Source organism: Typha latifolia, chromosome 9 (assembly GCF_019914945.1).
Source record: "Typha latifolia isolate L0001 chromosome 9, TyphaL0001v2, whole genome shotgun sequence".
Lineage (NCBI taxonomy): Eukaryota > Viridiplantae > Streptophyta > Magnoliopsida > Poales > Typhaceae > Typha > Typha latifolia.
In genome coordinates, this window is record NC_133094.1 from 9,520,042 (window position 1) to 9,540,948 (window position 20,907).

Sequence of the window (20,907 nt, forward strand, 5' to 3'; positions counted from 1 at the left end):
GGAAGAGAAGGAAAGAGAGGGGGAGTGAGATGTCTCATCGGCAACGGTAGCTCCAGGGAAGGTGTCAGTAATGGAGAGAAAGGAGTGTGAGAGAGAATAGAGAGATAGTAGAGTGAGAGGGTGGTCAAGAGAGAGGGAGAGAGAGAGGGAGAGAGAGAGAGAGAAAGCGGTGGAGGGGAAAAGGGGTGGCGGTGCCGGGGCCTGCCACGGCTAGCTGGCTGCAGCCGGTTGGTTGCGACAGCGGCCGTGGGCATGTGTCACCCTCACCATGCTTGCATGGGCACGAGGCCTCTGTTTTTTTTTTAAACCCTACTTGGGGTTATTACATAAAGGAGGAGGAGCTGGCTTGCCGAAGGAGGAGGAGACAAGTCGACGGTGGAGAAGGACGAGGCAACGGGCCGACAATAGAGATGAAGGATCAAAGTAACTAAGCAAGTGAGGACTAAGAGGGAGCTAGGGAGAGTTGAGCAGTTGTGTTTGGGAATTGGGACTTGGTAGTTGAGGCTAGGGTTTATAATTTGAGAATCACTTATATACCGAGCCTATCGAGCTAAACCTGAGCGAGCCGGCTCCGGCTCAAGCTCAAATCGAAATTGATTTCGAGCCTTCTAATTCGTGGGCTCAGCTTAGCTTTAGTCAAGCTGAGTCGAGCTCGAGCTTCAGCCGAGCCCGAGCTGCTCGTTTATTTTGATAACGCTAATTGAGATGGAAGAGTTTAAGGAAAGTTCTATCTAGGGATGTGAGTGACAGATTAAAAAGAAAGAAGAGGGGAAAAAGAAGGGAAAAACAAGAGAAGAAGAAGAAGAGAAGAAGATGCGATGAGAACGGAAGAAGGAGAGGAGATGGGATGAGAAGGGAAGAAATGGGTTTCTTTCATTCTCTCTTCTCTCAATTGGTGATGTGGATTAGTGGTAGGTAAGAGTAAATTGGTAAATTTATATTTTTAGCTAATAAACCCTAATATTTTTCTCCAGCTACAAAGGGATAAAGATATAATTTTAGGGCTTATGACGACATCTAAGGGATTGTATTTTAAAAGTCTATAACAGTATTTGTACGCTTTTATATACATGAGGCAAAGTGATATATAGTCAAAGTATAGAAGGGCAAAGTATAATTAAGCCTTTATTATTTTTTAGGGTTAACGTTGTAAAAATAACCTATTGTTGCCCATTCAATAACTTCAGCCTCAATATTGCAAATTTATAAAATAAAATAAATGCGATTATGTTGCAAATTGCCTATCTCGAATGTAAAAGGTCGTATAAAATTGTCCAATATAACCAAAAAAGGGTGGAAAAGAATGCAATGGTTATGATGGAAACATGCCACCACCCGCCTGCCCCTACAGTGACTCCCACTTAATCCATTTCCTCTGCTTCCCGTCATCGTATAGCCATCCATACACGTAAAGAAGCTTAAAAATCGCTCCTTTTCCAGCGAAATTCTTGATCCTTTCAAAATTCAATCTCCTCCTTGAAATCCAATTAAGTTTGTACTCTCTCAACCGAATCCGGCCCTCTTTGGGGCCATTTCCAGCCCAAATCGCATCCAATTGGTGCCCTAATCGGCGGCGGCTGCGGAATTCTAGGGTTTCCCCAGGTGTCTAAGTGATGGAGTCGGAGGACGACATGCACGACGCCAACGACGAGGAATCACTGGAAGACGACTTCTACAGCGGGGAGACGGGGATGGGCAGCGACGACGGCGACGACGACGACGGCGTTTATGATTTCCTGGACCAGGAGTCGGACGATTCCGAGGACGTCACCTCGCATCGTCAGCAAGTGAGGAAACTTGTACTTCGCGTTGATTGATGCATGTTTTATATTTTGATTCTCGGGGTTGGATTGCATAATTAGACGGAATAGCGAGTTGAAGGGATCATTTTGCAACGAATCGGATCATGTTTGTAGCTTGTTCATTCCCGGCTTGGTGATTCCACAATTTAATTTTCAGAAGATTATTCCAAAATTGTGGTTGCTTGGAAGAAATTCTTTTTCCCTAGATAGTTGACCACTTGTGTGGGTCTTCTCATTTTCTTTTTTATAGTAGTTGGGTTAATAGATTGTTATTTTAACTATCGAGGATATAAAACTGACGGGTCTAGGTCGGTTAGTTCAACAGCTCAGAATGTGATCTCTTGTGATTTATTAGCTTAGGTTTATACTTTCTTAATCAAGTTTGAGAATGAAGGCATGAGTTTTCAGCGAGAGATGATGACAGTTCAGATAAAAGAGTCTTAAGGCATTTCCATTCTTCTGACAAAGGCACCTTCAAATATGAGGCTTTTAGTTCAGTGTTAGGCGTGTGTAGCCAGTAGCTGATTGTGGACACTTGAAACATAATGGAGAAGTAAGAACAGAGAAGTAGGAACTCAAGAGGCTACTTCATCACCTTCGCCATGTGCTCTCTGATGCTAGTTTTCAAAAGTTCTTAATAATTCACTTCTATTTAAGAAGAAATTGTCTGAGGTCATACATAATTCGTGAGAGTATTGATTACCATATTGTTGCCATTTGCAATGTTCTTTTATTTTTCTTTTTCTTTTTACCTTTCTGTTATCAGCTTTATCGGTGACTTCCATGCTTTATCATGTCAGCAGAACTGCACCATTTTGAGTGAAGCTGATATAAGTCAGCGCCAGGAGGAAGACATAGATAGGGTATCAACAGTTCTCTCAATACCAAGATACGCCGCAGGTGTCCTTCTTCGCCATTATAACTGGTAGGAGTCACTATTCCTTGCTAGAACTCTGTTCTTATTGTTCTAGTCATGCTCTTTGTATGCTCTTGCTTTGATCAATCATTTAATTGACGGTAGTGTTTCATGACTTTCATGTATCCATGGGAAAGTTAATAATACGAAAGATCGACTCTTTGTAAGTTTTTACGTTATATATTATTTTGATGATTTAGTCTGAAAATGAATTTGTCGCTGAGCCTCTACCCGCTAGTGCCGACTCTTGCCCTAGTTGTCTTCTCATCAAACGGTCATTGTCCCCCTAACAATCTCCTCATCAAGCCCTCACCATCACCCTAACTGCTCTTCCCTTATGTATGGGATTGTGAGAAGTAGAATGATTTGCACTAAGTGGATCTAACTTGAGAATCAATCCACCTTGAGCATATCATCTTTCTCATCTCTCATATCTCCTCTTCAACCATTATCACTTTCTCCATCCCCTTTGCTACTAATCACCTCTAGGCCCACTTTGTGGCAGCGGAATGCTGCTAGTAGGCGAGAGAAGGTGTGCCATGCGACACTCTCCCGTGCCATGCTGATTTTGCGTTGGCACAACAATTCATATTGAGAACCATTTTTGTGGATTAAATTAGTGGCATACTGTGTTAAAATGATCTATAGTTTCATTAATCTTATGGAGAGAGCTAGTCAAAAGATGGTACTGAATTTCTATAACTGCTAGAAGAAAAACCAAATAAGGCATTACACCTAATAACAACAGGTACTGCAGGGAGTGAACAGACATTCCTTGTCATCTCTTCATCAGATATTAATTTTCAAATTGTATCTGATATAGGAAAGGAATAAATGAGCATTTCGCAGATGTTCATGCAATAGATGATTTTTTCGATTTATGGATGGAACTGATATTTGATAGATTTCCATTTTTGTCAGTGGAAACCTTCTTCAATTTATTTGCTTGAAGTGTGAAATATACCTTTCTCGCTAATGTTATCTTACTAATTAACTTTCATACAAATGAAACTTTCCAATGATTTAGTGAAAAAAAATCTGAAATTTGAGAGATTTTTCTCTGGTTTCATCATATGCAGGATTTGCATATTATTGATTGTTCATGGTAGGCAAAGTTTTTAAAGTGATGTGATGTAAATCTTTTATTAGCTCATCTATTTTCAGTTTTCTTTGCTTGACATTCCTGACATTAGAGTTATGATGTGTATGCTTGCCATTAATACTCTGTTCTCATTGTTCGATCAACAGGAGCCTTAGTAAGGTGCATGATGAATGGTTCGCAAATGAAGAAAATGTGAGGAAGGCTGTTGGATTTCTGGAAAAGCTAGTTGATTTGCCAAATTTTAGAGAGGTAAGTTTGGTTAATCTAATCTTTACTTTATTTCAAGTTAACTGTGTTAATTCTGTGCTTTTCAAGACTTACAGATCACTCATACATTTTCTCTTCTGTACATCAAAATTCAACTACTGTACTAATTATGAGCTATGTTCTTCTGGTGGCAGCTGACCTGTGGAATTTGCTTCGAAAATTATCCACAAAAAATGATGAGTGCTGCTGCATGTGGCCATCCTTTCTGTGGTGCATGCTGGAGAGGTTTGTTCATCAACCACTTGTATTTTTCATTTGGTAGCCTAGAATGTGGGAAATGTGAGTTTTATCTTTTGTTTAGTCTATTAATGGTGGTACTTGGAATTTGCTGTCGACAATGAGTACTGTTCACTGGAAGCATGCTGTTTTTATAGGATCTAGGATTGCCAGCTCATTTTCCAAGTGAGAGAACTTTGCAGCTAGAAATGTTCTTTGCTGTATGTACAGTATTCCTGATAAATATTTTATTACATCCTTTTCCGGTAGATATCCGTTGGTCAGTATAGAGACTGATTGACTTTCTAATAATCGTATATCATGTGAAATGGTTTTGCAAAAAAAGAAGGAACAATCTAGGACCATTTCCTACATATCATGCCATGCATGTAAAAATTGATTGTCAAAGAAGTGGCTACTAGTAACCCATTTAAGAGTTATATATATGCAATCATGCATGCACTTGAGCTAGTGCCGAAGATCTACAATATTGTGATTAAAACTCCTTTAACAATGAAACTGAGATATGTACAAACTTTTTATTTTAAATTTGGGATTCGATAAGATCTCATTTTGACCTCATTTGCTCAAGTCAGTTAAATAGGTAGTCTCTCTTTGAGTTTTGATTATACTTTTGGTCTTAAGACCATGAAGCCAGTTCTTTTGTAGCATGTATTTAGAACCTAGCTATTGTCTTGCTACACTGTTTACTCAGAAAATTATGCCAAAAAAAAAGTGATTAGAGTTGTGTTGTCAATAATCCATTGTCCCATTGAATTGCTTGAGTTGATGAGTTTTACTTATTATTAGTAGTTGTCTGGCCATAGTTTTGGTATATTGTCCCATCATCCAGTTGACCAAGTTGTTTGTGATTTTTGCTAGATTTTGGTAATGGTCTGACCACAGTTTCTACTAAGCTATTAGGTGTGTGGATGAACCTATGAAGCACGTATATTTCGTTTGCCCCTCCGTACCGGTATTCGATACGTATTAGATACCAATACGGCATCGATATGGCTTGATACGTATCGGATATGGCTGGAGGAGTATTCAAATTAAAAAAATTAATTTTAATTTTTCGATATGGGTCTGATACGGCGTGATACAACTCCGATATATTTCTTGATCATCCAATTTTTTTTTTCTTTTTTCTTTTGTGCTAAACGATGATATGAAACATATACTTTATATGTATATACAATTGTCTAATCCTTTGTGATACTTTAAGGCTTTGTTTATTTGATAATGAATTAAACATATAACTTGAAACCTATTTAAAGATCCAAATTAGTGGTAGACTAATAGTTGAATTAGGTTTCAATGTTCCACTAACATTTTGAGTTTCATATCAATTTCTATTATAATATTATTCTAAAGTTTTAGGCATGTAGATATTAAATATATAGCTTTCTTTCCTTTCATCTTATTATTTATGGGATAATCATTTATTACCTTATGTTATATTGGTTGACAAAAAATTTAAAATATATTATTTATTTATTTAATGGCGTATCTATGCCGTATCTGTATCCTACTTTTAAGAATTTATTGTATCTCCGTATTCGTATATCCGTATCCCCTATCTCGTATCCGTATTCATGCTTCACAGGGATGAACACATGATTGTATATTTTATCTGGTAAATGTATACTGATATGACGTTTCAGGTTATGCTTATTTTTGTATGGAAGTGCACTTTTGTTGATTTTTGCTGAGAAAAATTGGAGATGTTTGGTGTGAAAGTATCTTTGTTCTGGGTTTGGAAATATTGTGCCACTTAGGAAGATGGATGGGAAATGATACTGATACCGATTGGTTTTGAATTTGGCACTCTAGCTTTCATCGTCCAATTTCATGGCCCTACATTTATGGATTCTATCACAGCCATTGGATGAGCCTTTTCATTACTATGTTCTGACCTATTGCTAGATATGATGGGACAATATTTTTGAAGATGCATCATCATTAGACATCCATTTCCTTGCTAGTAGTGTTAGGCCCATTTTTGGTGATGGAGAAATTTTTTCTTTGTTGACCAAGGAGGTCCTTAGCTTTCTCAAATAAACTTTAAAGTTGAATATAATGCAGCATGATATAAGAGAGTTCTAGAAATTCTTTTCCATATCTTAAATACAATTAAATGGGCAATACTGCAACTTTCATTTGGGATTCATGCTTGCTGTTTGTGTAGAAATCCTACAAATAACTTTTTTCTTTTACTAGTTGAAATTTTTCTTTATCTATTTATGAGTTAGATGGTCAATCTATTAGTATGGCTGTTGGGATTTCAGGAAAATGTTATGCTATTAATTATTAACCTCTGAGATAGTTTACGAACATGAGCTATTGATGTATCCTAATATTTAAATTATTTTAAGGAGTCTGCTTTCTGGTTCATTTTTTCTTCAACTTTTTTCGGTGTACAGAAATTTCTTCCTAATTGCAAATTTACAATAGTAGTAATATTTATGCATCTTCATGTGAAAAATTCTCATCAGTTTGTTGTAGTACCAGTTTTTTGGTCATTTCTTGAACTCCACAATTCTATAATATATTAAATCATCTAGTTGCCTTTTCTTCTGTTGAACAGGCTTTTTATTTTTTTTATTGATAATATGTTAGTAATATATTTTTCATGTTCAGGTTACATTGGTACTTCGGTAAGTGATGGCCCTGGATGCTTATTGTTACGATGTCCTGATCCATCTTGTGGTGCTGCTGTTGGGCAAGATATGATTAATTTATTGGCAACTGATGAAGATAAAGAGAAGTACACACGCTATCTTCGTAGATCTTATATTGAAGATAACAGAAAGGTATATTTAATATTTTAGACTCCAATCATAGCTTGGCAGATGTTAGGAAAATCTGATTTCACTATAGTGAGAGTTCTGTTACTTGGCATTTGGGCATTTAACTGAACATAATGTCACGATGTACTGGGGATCGATGCCAGAGGCAAGAGATGTCAAAATCTTTAGAAAACCTTAATAGTTAATACGAAATACCATATGATTAGTACGTAAATAGACAATCTGAGTAGTTCACCAAATGAAACAGTATTTGCACATCTACTTGTATGAACTAATAAGGCACATAGGAAGCTCCCTTTTTATGCACCAATATCTAAACTTTACAACTTTGTTTTTTTTTTTTCTTTTGTTTGGTTTTGCTCATTTCTTCTGGGTTCTCTTGTGTGAAACCTATCCTACATGATGAAGTCATGATCCTATCGCGATATTTCTACCTGTTGTGTTATAATTGCATCTGATATCTGATTGTCAAACTTGGTTTTCATATAGAATAATTAATATATAGGTACATGCATCTTTCAGTATGGCCTACATCAGTGCCATGGTTGACAAAGATATGAAACTATCACTTGCTTGGTAGCATAACAGAGAGTCCAAAGAAATGCAATAGATTTAAGCATGTGTTTGCTTTACATTAGAAAACAACATTTTGGTAGGATTGGAAAATTTAGAATACTCTGCCGAACAGAAAGAAGCTCAATAGTGCACCTAAAAGAAATGCTTTCTGAGTTTTTTTTATGTGGACTGTAGCATTGCTATTTCATTTTAATAGAAGCTGTTTAACCTTTTCATTTTGTTCCACCATCCCATTCTCATTACATGACGTCTATTTGAACTAGAGCAAGTATAAAAAGTATGGTATCACAAAAGATTGTATCACTTCAGATAATGGCCCCATGATTTTCATTGTGTACCTACTTGTTCACTGTCAAGCTATATGGAAATTGTGTAAGAAAATCTTGATTACAATGTTGTCAAGCTGCTTATGTTGGAAGGCAAATTTATCTCTGGACTTATTACCCATTTTGAGCTACAAAATTGTTATGCCAATTTAAAAAAATTATTCTTCTTATTAGAGTGCATCACTTGGTGTGACTAAAACTTTTTGCCCCTTGCATCACTTCTTAAGAATAGCCTCATCAGAAATGAAATGAATGCATGGTTACATACATCGTTCTCCAGATCCTGCGTAAGCGGGACACCCTTTTCTTTATCATTGCTATCATTGATCAGCATCCTTTGTTATTTTTGTGAGTTTCTGTTTCTGAACGTGCTTAGATATTTAATGACCATGTCGTCTTGTGAATAAATTATACAATATCACTCAGTTTCATGGTAAAAAAATTCTAGATTATGTTAAGAGAAGTAATAGTTACTTTTCCGTTCCCTCCTGTCATGATATGATTATTTTGTTGTCTGATAGACCAAATGGTGCCCTGCTCCTGGTTGTGAATATGCGGTGGAATTTGTCATCGGCAGTGCAAGCTATGATGTTTGTTGCAATTGTGCATATAGCTTCTGTTGGAATGTGAGTTATTCTGTTGAAGAAATGGTAGAATTTCATGTTTATTAAGATACTTTGTAGTCTAGAGCACATTAAAATGAGTTGCATACATAATATTTGCAGTGCACTGAGGAGGCCCACCGACCAGTAGATTGTGGCACAGTTGCAAAGTGGATTCTCAAAAATAGTGCCGAGTCCGAAAATATGAATTGGTAGGATATAAGATATGTATCTACTTTATTATTATTTTTTATGATCTTTGTGTTCTGCTTTGGCCGTATTTGTTGAAACTTTTATGTGCATTTTCCAATTTCTTCTTCTTGCAGTTGCAACCAAAATTTGTGCACAACTATAATTTATCTATGATTAGGTTCTTAGGAAAGCCTTTTCTATTGTGAAACTCTTCTTGTCCTTTTTGGCCTTTAGGTTTTAATGCAACTCAAAATAACATGTGATTAAATGTAGGCTAAATGAATTCAGCAATATAGAGAACATAAAAAAATAAATGATCATAGAGTCTTCCATTCCGCTTTCAGCAAGATTAAATCCAGTTCTGCTTAAATTTAACAAACCAACAAATCTGAAATTTATAACCAAAAGATATTGCCAAATGAATCAACTTAGATCAATCAAGAGCGGGCAAAAGATAGGTTTAGCTTTGAAGAACATGGTATTGAATAGTGGCTTTGGTGGCCCCTTTAGTGGGGTCAACACACTAGCCACCCCGACGAAACACTATGTGCCCATAGTATGCGGTTAAACAATAATTGGGCTTTGCTGGGCCAATTTGGATAAAAGAAAAAAAAATCACGTGCCGTAAATCCTCTCCTCTCTATATTCTTCTCTCTCAAGCTCTTTCCTATCTCAATGGTGGATGGTGAGTGGTGCACGACGACATGAAGGTCGAGCTCGTGCAACGGCATGGAGGTCAGACTCGTGTGACAGTTAGGAGCGAAGATTCCCTTTTATAGTTTCCCATTGCTTTATCTAGCTAAAATGGAAGCGAGGAGGTGCTGCCAAAGTTGGACTTATGGCATTGGTAAGGAAAGGAAGGCGAGAGACGAGGGAGAGGAAGAGGTTTTGTGAGAGTTCTGTGAGTTTCCCATCGCCTTCTCCCGCTTCAGATTAAGAAACAAGTGGAGTGGAGCATGTCAGTGAAGCATGTGATTCCACTACATAATAAGCAAGGATTCGAGTTTCGGCCAATCCCGAGTGGGATCGGCCGAAACGGATCGGCTATAGCCGATCCCGATCCACCCGGTTTCGGCCTGCTGCAGGCGGCTGCAGCAGGCAGCTGTCAGCTGTCAACTGCTGTTGACAGCAGAGCTGACAGCTACTGTCAGCAGCAGCTAGAGAGAGAGGGAGAGAGAGAGAAAAAGAGGAAGGGAGAGTGAGGGAGAGAAAGGAAGAGAGAGAGAGAGGGAAAAAGAAAGAGAGTGAGAGAGAGAGGAAAAGATTAAAAAAAAAGAGGGTATGAGAGAGAGAGAGAGGGAAAAAGGAAGAAAGAGTAAGGGAGAGGGAAAGATAAAAAAAAAAGGGTATGAGAGTGAGGGAGAGTGAAAGATAGAAAAAAAAGGGTATGAGAGAGAGGAAAAAAGGAAGAGAGAGTGAGGGAGGGGGAAAGATTAAAAAAAAAAGGGTGAGAAAAAGAGAGAAAGAAAAAGATAGAAAAAAAGAGTGTGGGAGAGAATGAATACTTTAGACTAACAATTAGAGGGATAGAAAAGAAGAGAGGGAGAAAAAGAGATTTTTACTTTTTAGGCTTTATATGTGAGTAATTATTATTTCTTATTTTCTTATAATTTTTTCTAATTTTTAGAAATTTCTCAACATTTTTAATAATACTTAGAATTTTATTTAATTAAAATAGTCCGATCCGATACAGGCGGCCGATACGGCCGATACAGCCGATACGTATTGTTTTTTCGGACGGCCGATCCCGATCCCGATACCGATTTTTGGAACCTTAATAATAAGGCATATTTTTCAATCGAGATTTAGTTTAATTGCAATTGAAGCGTAAAAATGACGTATGGCGTCAGATTGGCTAATAACTTAAACCGAATACTAAGCTATTAGAAAGAGACTTGAATTGTTCAGGTACAACTCAGACTGTTTGCAAGAGTATTTGACCAGACTAGACCTTCTCATCAACTTATTTACCAAAATGGTCCACCTCCCAAACTATATTAGTATATATGATATCTCGTGTAGAATTATTTTTAATTTTTACATATTAAAAAAAAATATCAGACCGCTTTGGCCTTACGCCTAGGCGTTAAGCAGTGGGTGATCGCTTGCCACCCGCGACCGCTTTCAATACACTAGAAGAACAGATAGTTGGTTGTAGGATTTAAGACCAAAATAAGGCATAAACAGTAGTACAGATTGTTTTATCTCACCTGACATGAAGGATAGTGTTTAGCCTTAAACTTTGCCTTCGATGCAACTCCGGACACTAATAGTCCTCGTTATATTGCTGAAAATTCCTCAGGACAATAGTAAATACATGAAAATGAAGTAGAGTAATATGGTAGATTGATAAGAAACTCACAGGAATTATGGGAGTTTTATTGATAGGAGATGAAGGGTGGAAACTGCAAGAACTGTGAGAGTGTAGAATGAAGAGTAGAGGAGAGGTTTATGTGAAGAAGACAAGTATTCGATAGCTTTCCAAAGATCATTCCCTTCTAGGGGCTGCATGGGTTTATAGAGAGGAGGGTAGACTAAATGCCTATTTTGGAAAGTTCAAAGGTTGAGAAGTTAAGGAGTTATGTTAAGCCCAACCTAAGATTGAGACAGTCCACTAACCTAACATGATCTAGTCAGAATTGACTACCTAGTCTAATAACTGATCCAATGGCCAAGCAAATTGGTGCAGACATCCCCCGCTTATTAGGCTAATATTATAATTGTTCAAATAAAGCAAGTAAATAATTTAATTGGAAATGATGTCATATGAACTATCTTTCAACATCTTCTTTTGTCACTGTGATTGATTCATGAGAATATATTTCTAATTAGTACCTAGATATGGAAATGTAGCTCTTGCCTATTCTGGTCAATTTTGTCATAGTACTAAGATTTTCCTGTTATTTATTTTACAATTGGCTATGGTTTCAGGATATTAGCTAATTCCAAACCTTGTCCGAAGTGTAAGCGGCCTATTGAGAAAAACCAGGGGTGCATGCATATAACGTGCACACCTCCTTGCAAATTTGAGTTCTGCTGGTAAGATTCTACAGATGAGAACGGGCACTGATAGTACATAATTCAATAGGAACTCCATCCATATTCTTATTTTGGATGTACTTGACATGTGACTGCAGGTTATGTCTTGGGGCATGGTCAGAACATGGGGAAAGGACTGGAGGTTTTTATGCATGCAATCGGTATGAGTCAGCAAAACAGGAAGGAGTGGTAATGTTTATCTATTGCCTCTCTAGTCTCTTCTGAAATGTGTATTATACTATTATAGGTTTGCTATCTTAGAATATCTTTTGATATACTATCTCTTTCTCTGCAATTTTTTCCAGTATGATGAATGTGAAAGGAGGAGAGAAATGGCTAAAAACTCGTTGGAAAGATACACCCATTATTATGAACGCTGGGCAACCAATCAGTCAGTATGTATTATTTTTATATTTCATTCCTCAGCAGGCCATGATTGCGTTAGCTTGAAATTTTCTTAAGTTGCATTTGTTCTCTTATCAAACTTGCTGTTTTAGATGTGCAGATAGTTGTATGCATATCTCTGGGTTGTCTACTTGCCTCTGAGGTGGATCTCAGGGATCCATGCAGACCAACATATAGAAGAGAGAAAAATAACATGAAGTGTTGGATGAGTATTTGGCATGTTAATAAGAAAATGGATCACATTTCCATAAGAATTATTAAGCCAAAAGAATCATCACATTTGCGATATCCATAATTGTACAGTTGATGACATTCTTGCACACGATACTGAAAGCTATGACAATGTTATTCTACATATGCAGAAACGATCTACAGGGCATCGATGATGATCATAGGGAGAAGGTTAATTTAGATAATTAGAAACTTGGAGTTTGCCCAATGGAAACATTAGAAGGCCAAAAATGTTCAAGTAGAAATATTGGAATAATGTATGATTTGGTTGTTTCAAATAAGGAGATTCTCCAAAGGCCCCAAATTGAAGATGAATGTATATTTAACCAACCCTAATTATTCGTCATTATTTGTTGACATACTCGATATCCATAATTAAGGAAATATGCTGTAGCTATAGATCCCAGTTTTGGACGGTCCCAAGACGGATCAGTCGAAATGAATCAGATCAACTATCCTAATCCGAAACAAGTTTGGTGACTAGTTTTGATATGGGATCGGCTAGTTTTGGCCGTATCGACCAAAACTAGTTGAAATGGATTTTTTTTTTTTTAAAGTTTTAGGTCAAATATAAATAGATACAATATGGGGAACTATTGCAATGTACCTTAACACATTATGTCTGCAATGTCCCTAGTAAGTTGGGGATGACTAGGCTTGGAGTAAAAGATTAAGTTTTTAGGGTAAATGGAAGGTCCCTAGTAAGTTGTGTTGACTCTTGGTAGTTAGCATAGTGAATCTTGGAATGATGTGACTAGTAAATTGTGTTGACTCTTAGTAATTCGTATAGTGTCTCTTGGAATGATGTGTTGACTTTTGGAGATGTGCGTCTCTTGGAGAATGTCTTTTAATAAGTGTTGTCTTGAAGATTGTATTAAAGTTAATTAGATAATTTTGGTAGAAGCACTATATATACCCTATGTGAGGGGATGGTAGGGATAACTTGGATTTGGACATTTTACCTCTCTTATGAGAGTTACTTGGTGAGTATAGCTCTCTTTTGTCTATCTTGGAAGTGCTTATTAGTTCCTCTCTCTTACTTTTCTCTCTGATATTCTCTATCCACATTAGGAACATTAGTAATTGATGTATCCAATTGTCTATTTTTTTTAAGTTTTCAGTTTTCACTCTCTCTCTCTCTCACTCACACACACACATATACTCCTCCCACCCCTCACATTTCATCGTGCTCATCTAGCATCTGATTCGATGAGCTCTTTAGGCTGCTCCGCACTAGTAAATTTGAGTATCTTTTTCTTTAATTTCCTTTTCCATTTCTCTTTTATCTATCTTTCTCACTCTTCTTTAATTTCCCATTTTTTTACTGTTGTAGAACAATAGTGAAAAAAAATAGAGCTCTCTCTTTTCATTTCTTTTTTGCAACAGTAATTTATGAGTATAGAAATTTATTGATCCAACTTGAAATTCATAATGGTTTTGAATGAGTTTTTTTTAAAGTTTTTAGGTCATATATGACTTATTTTTATTTTATTATTTTTTATCACTTTTTCTAAATATTTAGACAATTTCCTTCATTTATAAGTTATATTTTAAATTTTACGTAATTAAAAATAGTTTGATCTGATACGTGTGGCCTGATACAGTCGACATTGTCGATATGTATCTTTTTCGAGTGGTCGATTTCGATTCTGAGCTTTGAAACTTTGGATGCAATTACCATTATCGATAATTATCTTGCAATCTTTAGTTCCCCATTATATCAAATGTGATTGTACTTTGGTGCTTGCCATCAGTTTCCTTCGAATGAGTCATCTCACATCTAACGATTCTTATAGGATGGTTCTGGTAAGAACGATCTTTCATCACTATCACGCATGTCATCAGGGTTAGGTTCATAGACTTATTCATCAATGTTGTCCTCCTTGATCGTATTTTTCTATTCTTTAAGCCTTTGTTCACTTCAAGTATAACTTTTTTTTCTTTATTCTGAAATACAATTTCTTATTCCAGAGTAACAGCTAAATATTATAATAACCCCATTTTAGAATACAAACACTATTCATCAAAATTATATTTTATACCACACACTAATCCAATTACTAATTTATCCTTGGTATCTATCCCATCAATCTATTTTATATCAAATCGAAGTATATTCATGGTAATTTTGTAAAGACAATATCATTTTCTCATCTTTTTCTTTACTTTATATCATATCAAAGGTAATTATTATACCTTTATTCAAGAATACAAGTGAATATAAGAATAATTATTTATAGAAAAAAAAAATCTCATTTGAGAATAACAATGATGAATAATTATCTTAGAATTGACCTTATTTCTAAAGTAAATAAGGCTTAAGCTTTGGTAGGATAATTTATGGCCACATGTCCCCACTTTATTTGTTACATTGACGGGGATAATTGGATGGCATAGCATCGTTTCAGCAGGCCTTTGCCTTCATCTCAATTAATGGTTAACATACTTTGATTGCATTTATTAGGTCTCGATGTCGCTGTGAAACAATGGTGAAAGGAGTTTGGCCAGCAAGGTGTCTAGAGTCTCTAGATGGTTGTTTTGTGATCAACTTATAATTCAACGCAAAAATGTAGGCTTGATATAATGGCATTATCTCACGGAGCACTAATTTATGCCTAATATCATCATTAAGACCATGCCTAAAATGACTCAAAGTCATTCTCCCGTCTTCAAGTGGGTGGCAACATCGAGGTGGTGACGATGTTGAGATTGGAGTTATGGTGACGAGGTAGTGGCGCTGCTGATACGGCGTTGCTGCGTCAAAGTGGATATCAACATTGAGTTTGCTTTCAACTATAGGGTCGGGAGTTGCGAAATTTTGGGGGAAAAAGGAAATGGAAAGAGATAAGAGAGAAAATGGAAAGAGGAAAGTGGGTTTGGGATTTGATACCAATTTGAAATTCGAGTGTAATGCCATTGAAGACTATTTTTATTTTTCTTTTTCTTTTCGGGGCAGGGGGAGGTCAAATTTGACTAACACCAAATCTAGATTAGCTGTTAAGGAAACACATTTAGGAATCTCAAAATTTAGGGAGGGAAGTGAGGAAACAGAAATGTGTTACCAAAGATTTTTTTTTTAGATGTTCTTTGTTCTGTTTCCCTTTTACTTACCTATGACGGAGAAGATGGTGAAGGGTTTGGTGCCGGTGACAAAAGAAGAATAGGAGAAGATGACTGCCGGATCTCTCATTGTGGTTTGACAGTGACGATGATGTCTTCTTATTGTTCGATGACAACAATCATTTCATGTGGCTTAGTAGTTGCAATGATCAAATATGGAGTAGTAGGACATTCGGCTATGATACCAAAATTGATGCCGAACAACAATAGATGAAGAAGAAACAAAGAACAAATCTGTGGAATCCACCAACAGGGTGTTAGAATCCACCAACAAAAGAGAAAGTAGACGGTCTCAAAATCTCAAAATATTTATTAACCCACAATAAAAAGATAACATGCCTTTAGGTAAATGAACTAAAATACCCATAATAGAAAAAAGACTAAAATACCATAACATAAAAAGATAAAACTACCCTCAATATCAAAGTCTATCTGGGACTGGTGTCTGCACCATACATATTTTATCTTTTTATTATATTGCATCATAACCTGAAGTGTAGATCAATGAGAATATCATTTGTAAAGTTAGAGCAAGATAATTGAATAGAAAAATACTTCGGATATGTGCTGCGATTGCAATAGAGCAAAATGTGGGGGACTAATGAAGGTTATGAAAATATTTGATTAAAGCTTTTCTGTTGACTTGATCATGCATGACCCCTTCTAGGTTATCAGCTGGACCAAAGGGCAGTTGTTTCTCTCCAATTAAAATTGCCAGTTATCTTAATTGAAAATTAGAAGTTAATGTGCTTTAAGTATCTTCGTTTTGTTGAACTTGCAAGGAACATGTGGAACACATATTTTAAGCTGCCAAAGCTCCTTGCATTGGGTGAAATCATTTTCAGAACTTGTTGGATAAATTAAGACTTCATGCTCTTAAGCAATTTTATACTGAATAGGTAACTTGTTTTGCATGATAAGGTGTATTTTTCTCTGATATTGGTTTTGCCTCACATAAGCATTTGCAATTTTAAGCCGCAAAAGTTTCTCCTTGCATAAGTTGAAATTGCTTTCAGAACTTGTTGGGGACATAAGAGTGCATTGCTCTTAAGCATTTTTGTAGTGATAAGTTCTTTTGCATGATAAGCTGCATTTTTCTCTGATACTGCTTTTGCTTCTTTTAAAGAATTGCAATTTTATGTCCAGTAGATTGATTTTTTTGTTGTTCTTTTGTTTCAGAAGTCTATGAGGCATTTTAATTCATGGGTTCCAAACTTTGTTAATATGTTTATTCATTTGAAGTGTCTCCATATGTACAAAGTCCTTACATACTCTAGGTCTATTTGTATTATATTTGTTGTTATATTTGTGTCATCTTAAGTTACTTTTTGTTTTGAGAAGTATCACTTTTCTGAACTTGTTTATCTTGTCTTCATTTGCTTGCAGTCGAGGCAAAAAGCACTAGCAGATTTACATAGTATGCAAACTGAAAAGGTATACAACATTTGCTTGTTTTTCTTTTTCTACATCCATATTTAATTGGGGGAATATGTTGAATTAAATTAACTCTAGTCATGAAAGCCTGTATATGGATCTAAATATGAGACGATGTAAGGCAGTTCATCTGCTTGAATATTGAAATTGAATAGTAGTTTGAGAAGCCAAAGATACTGATGTAAGCAAGCTGTGCTTCCAAGTATCAGAATTTTTAGTTCTTCTATATTAATTTCCCAGTGATATTCTTAAGTATTCCTCTAGTGTTATTGATTTCTGAAATTCGCAGCTTGAGAAGTTGAGTGATAAACAAAGTCAGCCTGAGTCTCAGCTGAAGTTCATCTTAGAAGCCTGGTCACAGGTATAAATTTAGTAACTGTGTCTATTTTGCTGGCTGCCATATTTTAGCCTGTTTTATGATTTTTTTTTTTACTGTGTATTTGTTTCTTGCTTAATAACATTTGCATTCTATTTGCAGATAGTAGAGTGTAGGCGCGTATTAAAGTGGACATATGCTTATGGTTATTACCTTCCTGAGAATGAATTTGCCAAGAGACGATTCTTCGAATATCTGCAAGGTTTTGTACATCTTCCTTTATCTGATGGGAGTTGTGTTATGCTGTTATTGAAATTATTCTTTAAATCTATTTTTCAGGTGAGGCTGAGTCAGGATTAGAACGTCTACATCAATGCGCAGAAAAAGAACTGCAAGTCTTCCTTGATGCAGAAGCTCCAATGAAAGATTTCAATGACTTCCGTACAAAATTAGCTGGGTTAACTAGGTTTGTCCATTTCAATCTTTACCTGCTAATATTGTACGCCTATAGGGTGAATCTAGCTTTATCGTCTATCCAAACTGCCCTTTCTATCCAAGTTTGGCTAGATAACGAAATAGTCAAAAAGGTCAGATATACACATGCACACTTATACATACATATGCATGTATGTATATACTTTTTCTGGCTTGAATCCTGCAGGTATCCATCATTCCATCTCCATACATGGTTTCATTTCTATTGTCGAGTTTGGATATGTTATATCTGCGTTTATTTTTTTTATAAAATATTTGATACTCCGCAGATAGTTGGGACTGAAGGAATAATTGTTATTTATACTAAATGTTTAATTAGTGCATGGGATGACAAAGTTTTTCAATAGTAGCTGCATCCTTGTACTCTTTTATCTTAATCTCTGATTTTCATGTTATATATACATATATAATTAGTGCTATATATATTTAGCAATTTACATCTTTTCCTGTCCTTTGTCTTGTATGAAATAACATGAATATAATCAAAATTCAATGTATTCCTGCAAAATACATGCAGATTTAAAGATCTCTGAAATCCAGTACCATGTTTATCCAAGAAACAGAAGCTAATGCAGTTACAGTTGTATAGATATCTATCTGCATATAATCCAGTTGTACAGTCGTATGCAATTTACATCTTTTCCTGTCCTTTGTCTTGTATGAAATAACATGAATATAATCAAAATTCAATGTATTCCTGCAAAATACATGCAGATTTAAAGATCTCTGAAATCCAGTACCATGTTTATCCAAGAAACAGAAGCTAATGCAGTTACAGTTGTATAGATATCTATCTGCATATAATCCAGTTGTACAGTCGTATGCAATTTACATCTTTTCCTGTCCTTTGTCTTGTATGAAATAACATGAATATAATCAAAATTCAATGTATTCCTGCAAAATACATGCAGATTTAAAGATCTCTGAAATCCAGTACCATGTTTATCCAAGAAACAGAAGCTAATGCAGTTACAGTTGTATAGATATCTATCTGCATATAATCCCTTTCACCTCGTCCATTACCTGTCATTCAGAAAGAAAGATATTTTTTTTTAAGTACCTTATGTTCAAAGCTGTGACTTACTGTAGCAGAAGGCTTACCTGTCAGTCAAGAGTGTGACAGGCTTACCTGTTCGAAGATATTTTTTTTACCTGTTTTAAGCACACATTGTCATGAGTTTGAGCTCAAAACAATCTTTCTAGCAGTGAGAATCAAGATGCATCTTGTCTCACAGTGTATTCACATTTGTAAGAGTCTCTTGAACCAAGACTTTCTTTTTACCATATTCACACTATGAGAAGAATTAAGTCAATTAACACTTGCGTTGGCTTCTTAATTTGTTTACAAGATAATGGATCCAAATTTGTACAAAGGAGTATTAAAATATGACATGAATCTGGAATAACTAGTGAATTTTTAAGGTCATGGTGTTGACTATTCAACAGTAAGAGCATAGAGCTGGTAAGAGCAACTGTAGCAAAAGATGGTTGCTAAGACTAGCCAATATTCTAAAGAGTGGCCAAGGTGACCATGGCAGTTGTGATGGCGTTTCCCCCTATGGGCACCACACTATCTCTGTTTGTGGCAGTGAGAGTGGTAAGAGAGTGTGGCAGGCGCAATGGTTCTATGAAGCCTGCCATGGCGGATGGATACCCATGTAGCTTTCTGTTAACTATGCTTAAGTCGGATCCATTTAAAAGGATAAGATAAGACCCAATGGGAAATAATTATGCATCATTTGTGGACCTGTCCTGATAGGCTCAAGTCTTCTCGCAATCTCACCTCTTCATATTAAATCCTAATCTCCTCGAATCCTTGTGAGGGTGAAAGGGAGACCAGAAGGAGAGAAGGAGAAGAATGAACTACATGATTACATCAGTCACATTCATGATATTTGCCTACGGCTCCACGATGCAAAATATTTCTTACACCTTTTCTTTCTGTTTGGAATGAGAGTAAATTCTTGGCTATCAGGTAATTTATTAAACGTTCTTGCACTAACCATATCTTTTTGTTGTTTTTTGTTTTTCTATTATTTGCAATAGTACTCCTAGCAGGTTAGCAGCAGTCAAGAACTTTGACCTGAACCATATAGTGAATTTTCTTTAATTGTTGAGGCCCATTTGAGTCTTCCTTCTCACTCTCTGTTATTGCCGAACTATCATGCTGAATTTCTTTGCGAGTCCGTCATACTTGCACATGCACATTTCTCCAGTTCTCTGCCCTACTTCTTTTGCCCCATTTGTGCTTCTCATTTCTTCATAATTGTAGATGGTTTCATATGCCCTTTGCTAGACTTTTTACCTTTTGTTCCTGTGGTTGCATTAGACTGAATTTAATGCTTGCTATTTTATTTTCCTTTTTCAACAGTGTAACTCGGAACTATTTTGAGAATCTTGTTCGAGCCCTGGAGACTGGGTTGAAGGATGTTGGTCCTTCCAATAGCCAGGCCACATGCAGCAAGACTTTAAGCCCCAAGAGCCCAGGTGGTAAAGGTAACAGCAGCAAAAGCAAGGCTGCTAGCAACAGCTCCAGATCAAGTGGTTCAAGCCACTGTTTGCAACCTGTGGACATGTAGCCACTGCTCCTACGGCAACCCCAAGTCAACAAATACCTGCCAGATGTGTGATAAACATCGGTCGATTATTCATGTTAGAACTTCCTCATGATCATGATCGGACAGTTCCTGTAGAGCAACTTTCTCACCTGTAGCTATTTATTTGGCCTACCCTCTCGGTAGTTTGATGCAGGCAAAGGTATTGTTAATCACCTCTTGAGGGAAGTTCTGCCGGCGAAGAGGAATATAACAGGAAATGCATGTGGAAAAGAAAATATGCATCATATTGTGTCCCGCTTGTTTGTTGATTCGCGACATCTAAAACATCAACTTGTCTGCTGTTTCTCTGTATATATACATTGATATTTCTGTATGTACTCTACTATTTTGTTAATTTAAGTAAAGGCATGCTGGTCACCATGCTCCAATGTCCCCATTTCGATGGTTCTGTTGTAATAGGAGGATTGATCTAAGATGAGAAGTTTGTTGTGTGATAA

General features: G+C 36.3%; 1 protein-coding gene across 2 annotated transcripts; it reads left to right on the forward strand.

Moving 5' to 3' along the window:
• Positions 1–1,291: 1,291 nt before the first annotated feature.
• LOC140794820 (probable E3 ubiquitin-protein ligase ARI8) lies at positions 1,292–20,907 on the forward strand. 2 transcript variants are annotated; one of them, XM_073147055.1, is made up of 15 exons: positions 1,292–1,787; positions 2,603–2,727; positions 3,967–4,069; positions 4,222–4,312; positions 6,947–7,119; positions 8,540–8,644; positions 8,744–8,832; positions 11,744–11,851; positions 11,950–12,040; positions 12,157–12,246; positions 16,994–17,041; positions 17,331–17,402; positions 17,520–17,619; positions 17,697–17,823; positions 20,224–20,907. In XM_073147055.1, the coding sequence occupies exons 1-15, from the start codon at positions 1,614–1,616 to the stop codon at positions 20,429–20,431; spliced, it is 1,704 nt and encodes a 567-aa protein (XP_073003156.1). In that variant the 5' UTR covers positions 1,292–1,613; the 3' UTR covers positions 20,432–20,907. The 2 variants fall into 2 exon arrangements, with proteins under 2 accessions (XP_073003156.1, XP_073003157.1); XM_073147056.1 differs by having other exon boundaries at positions 1,342–1,787; positions 2,606–2,727.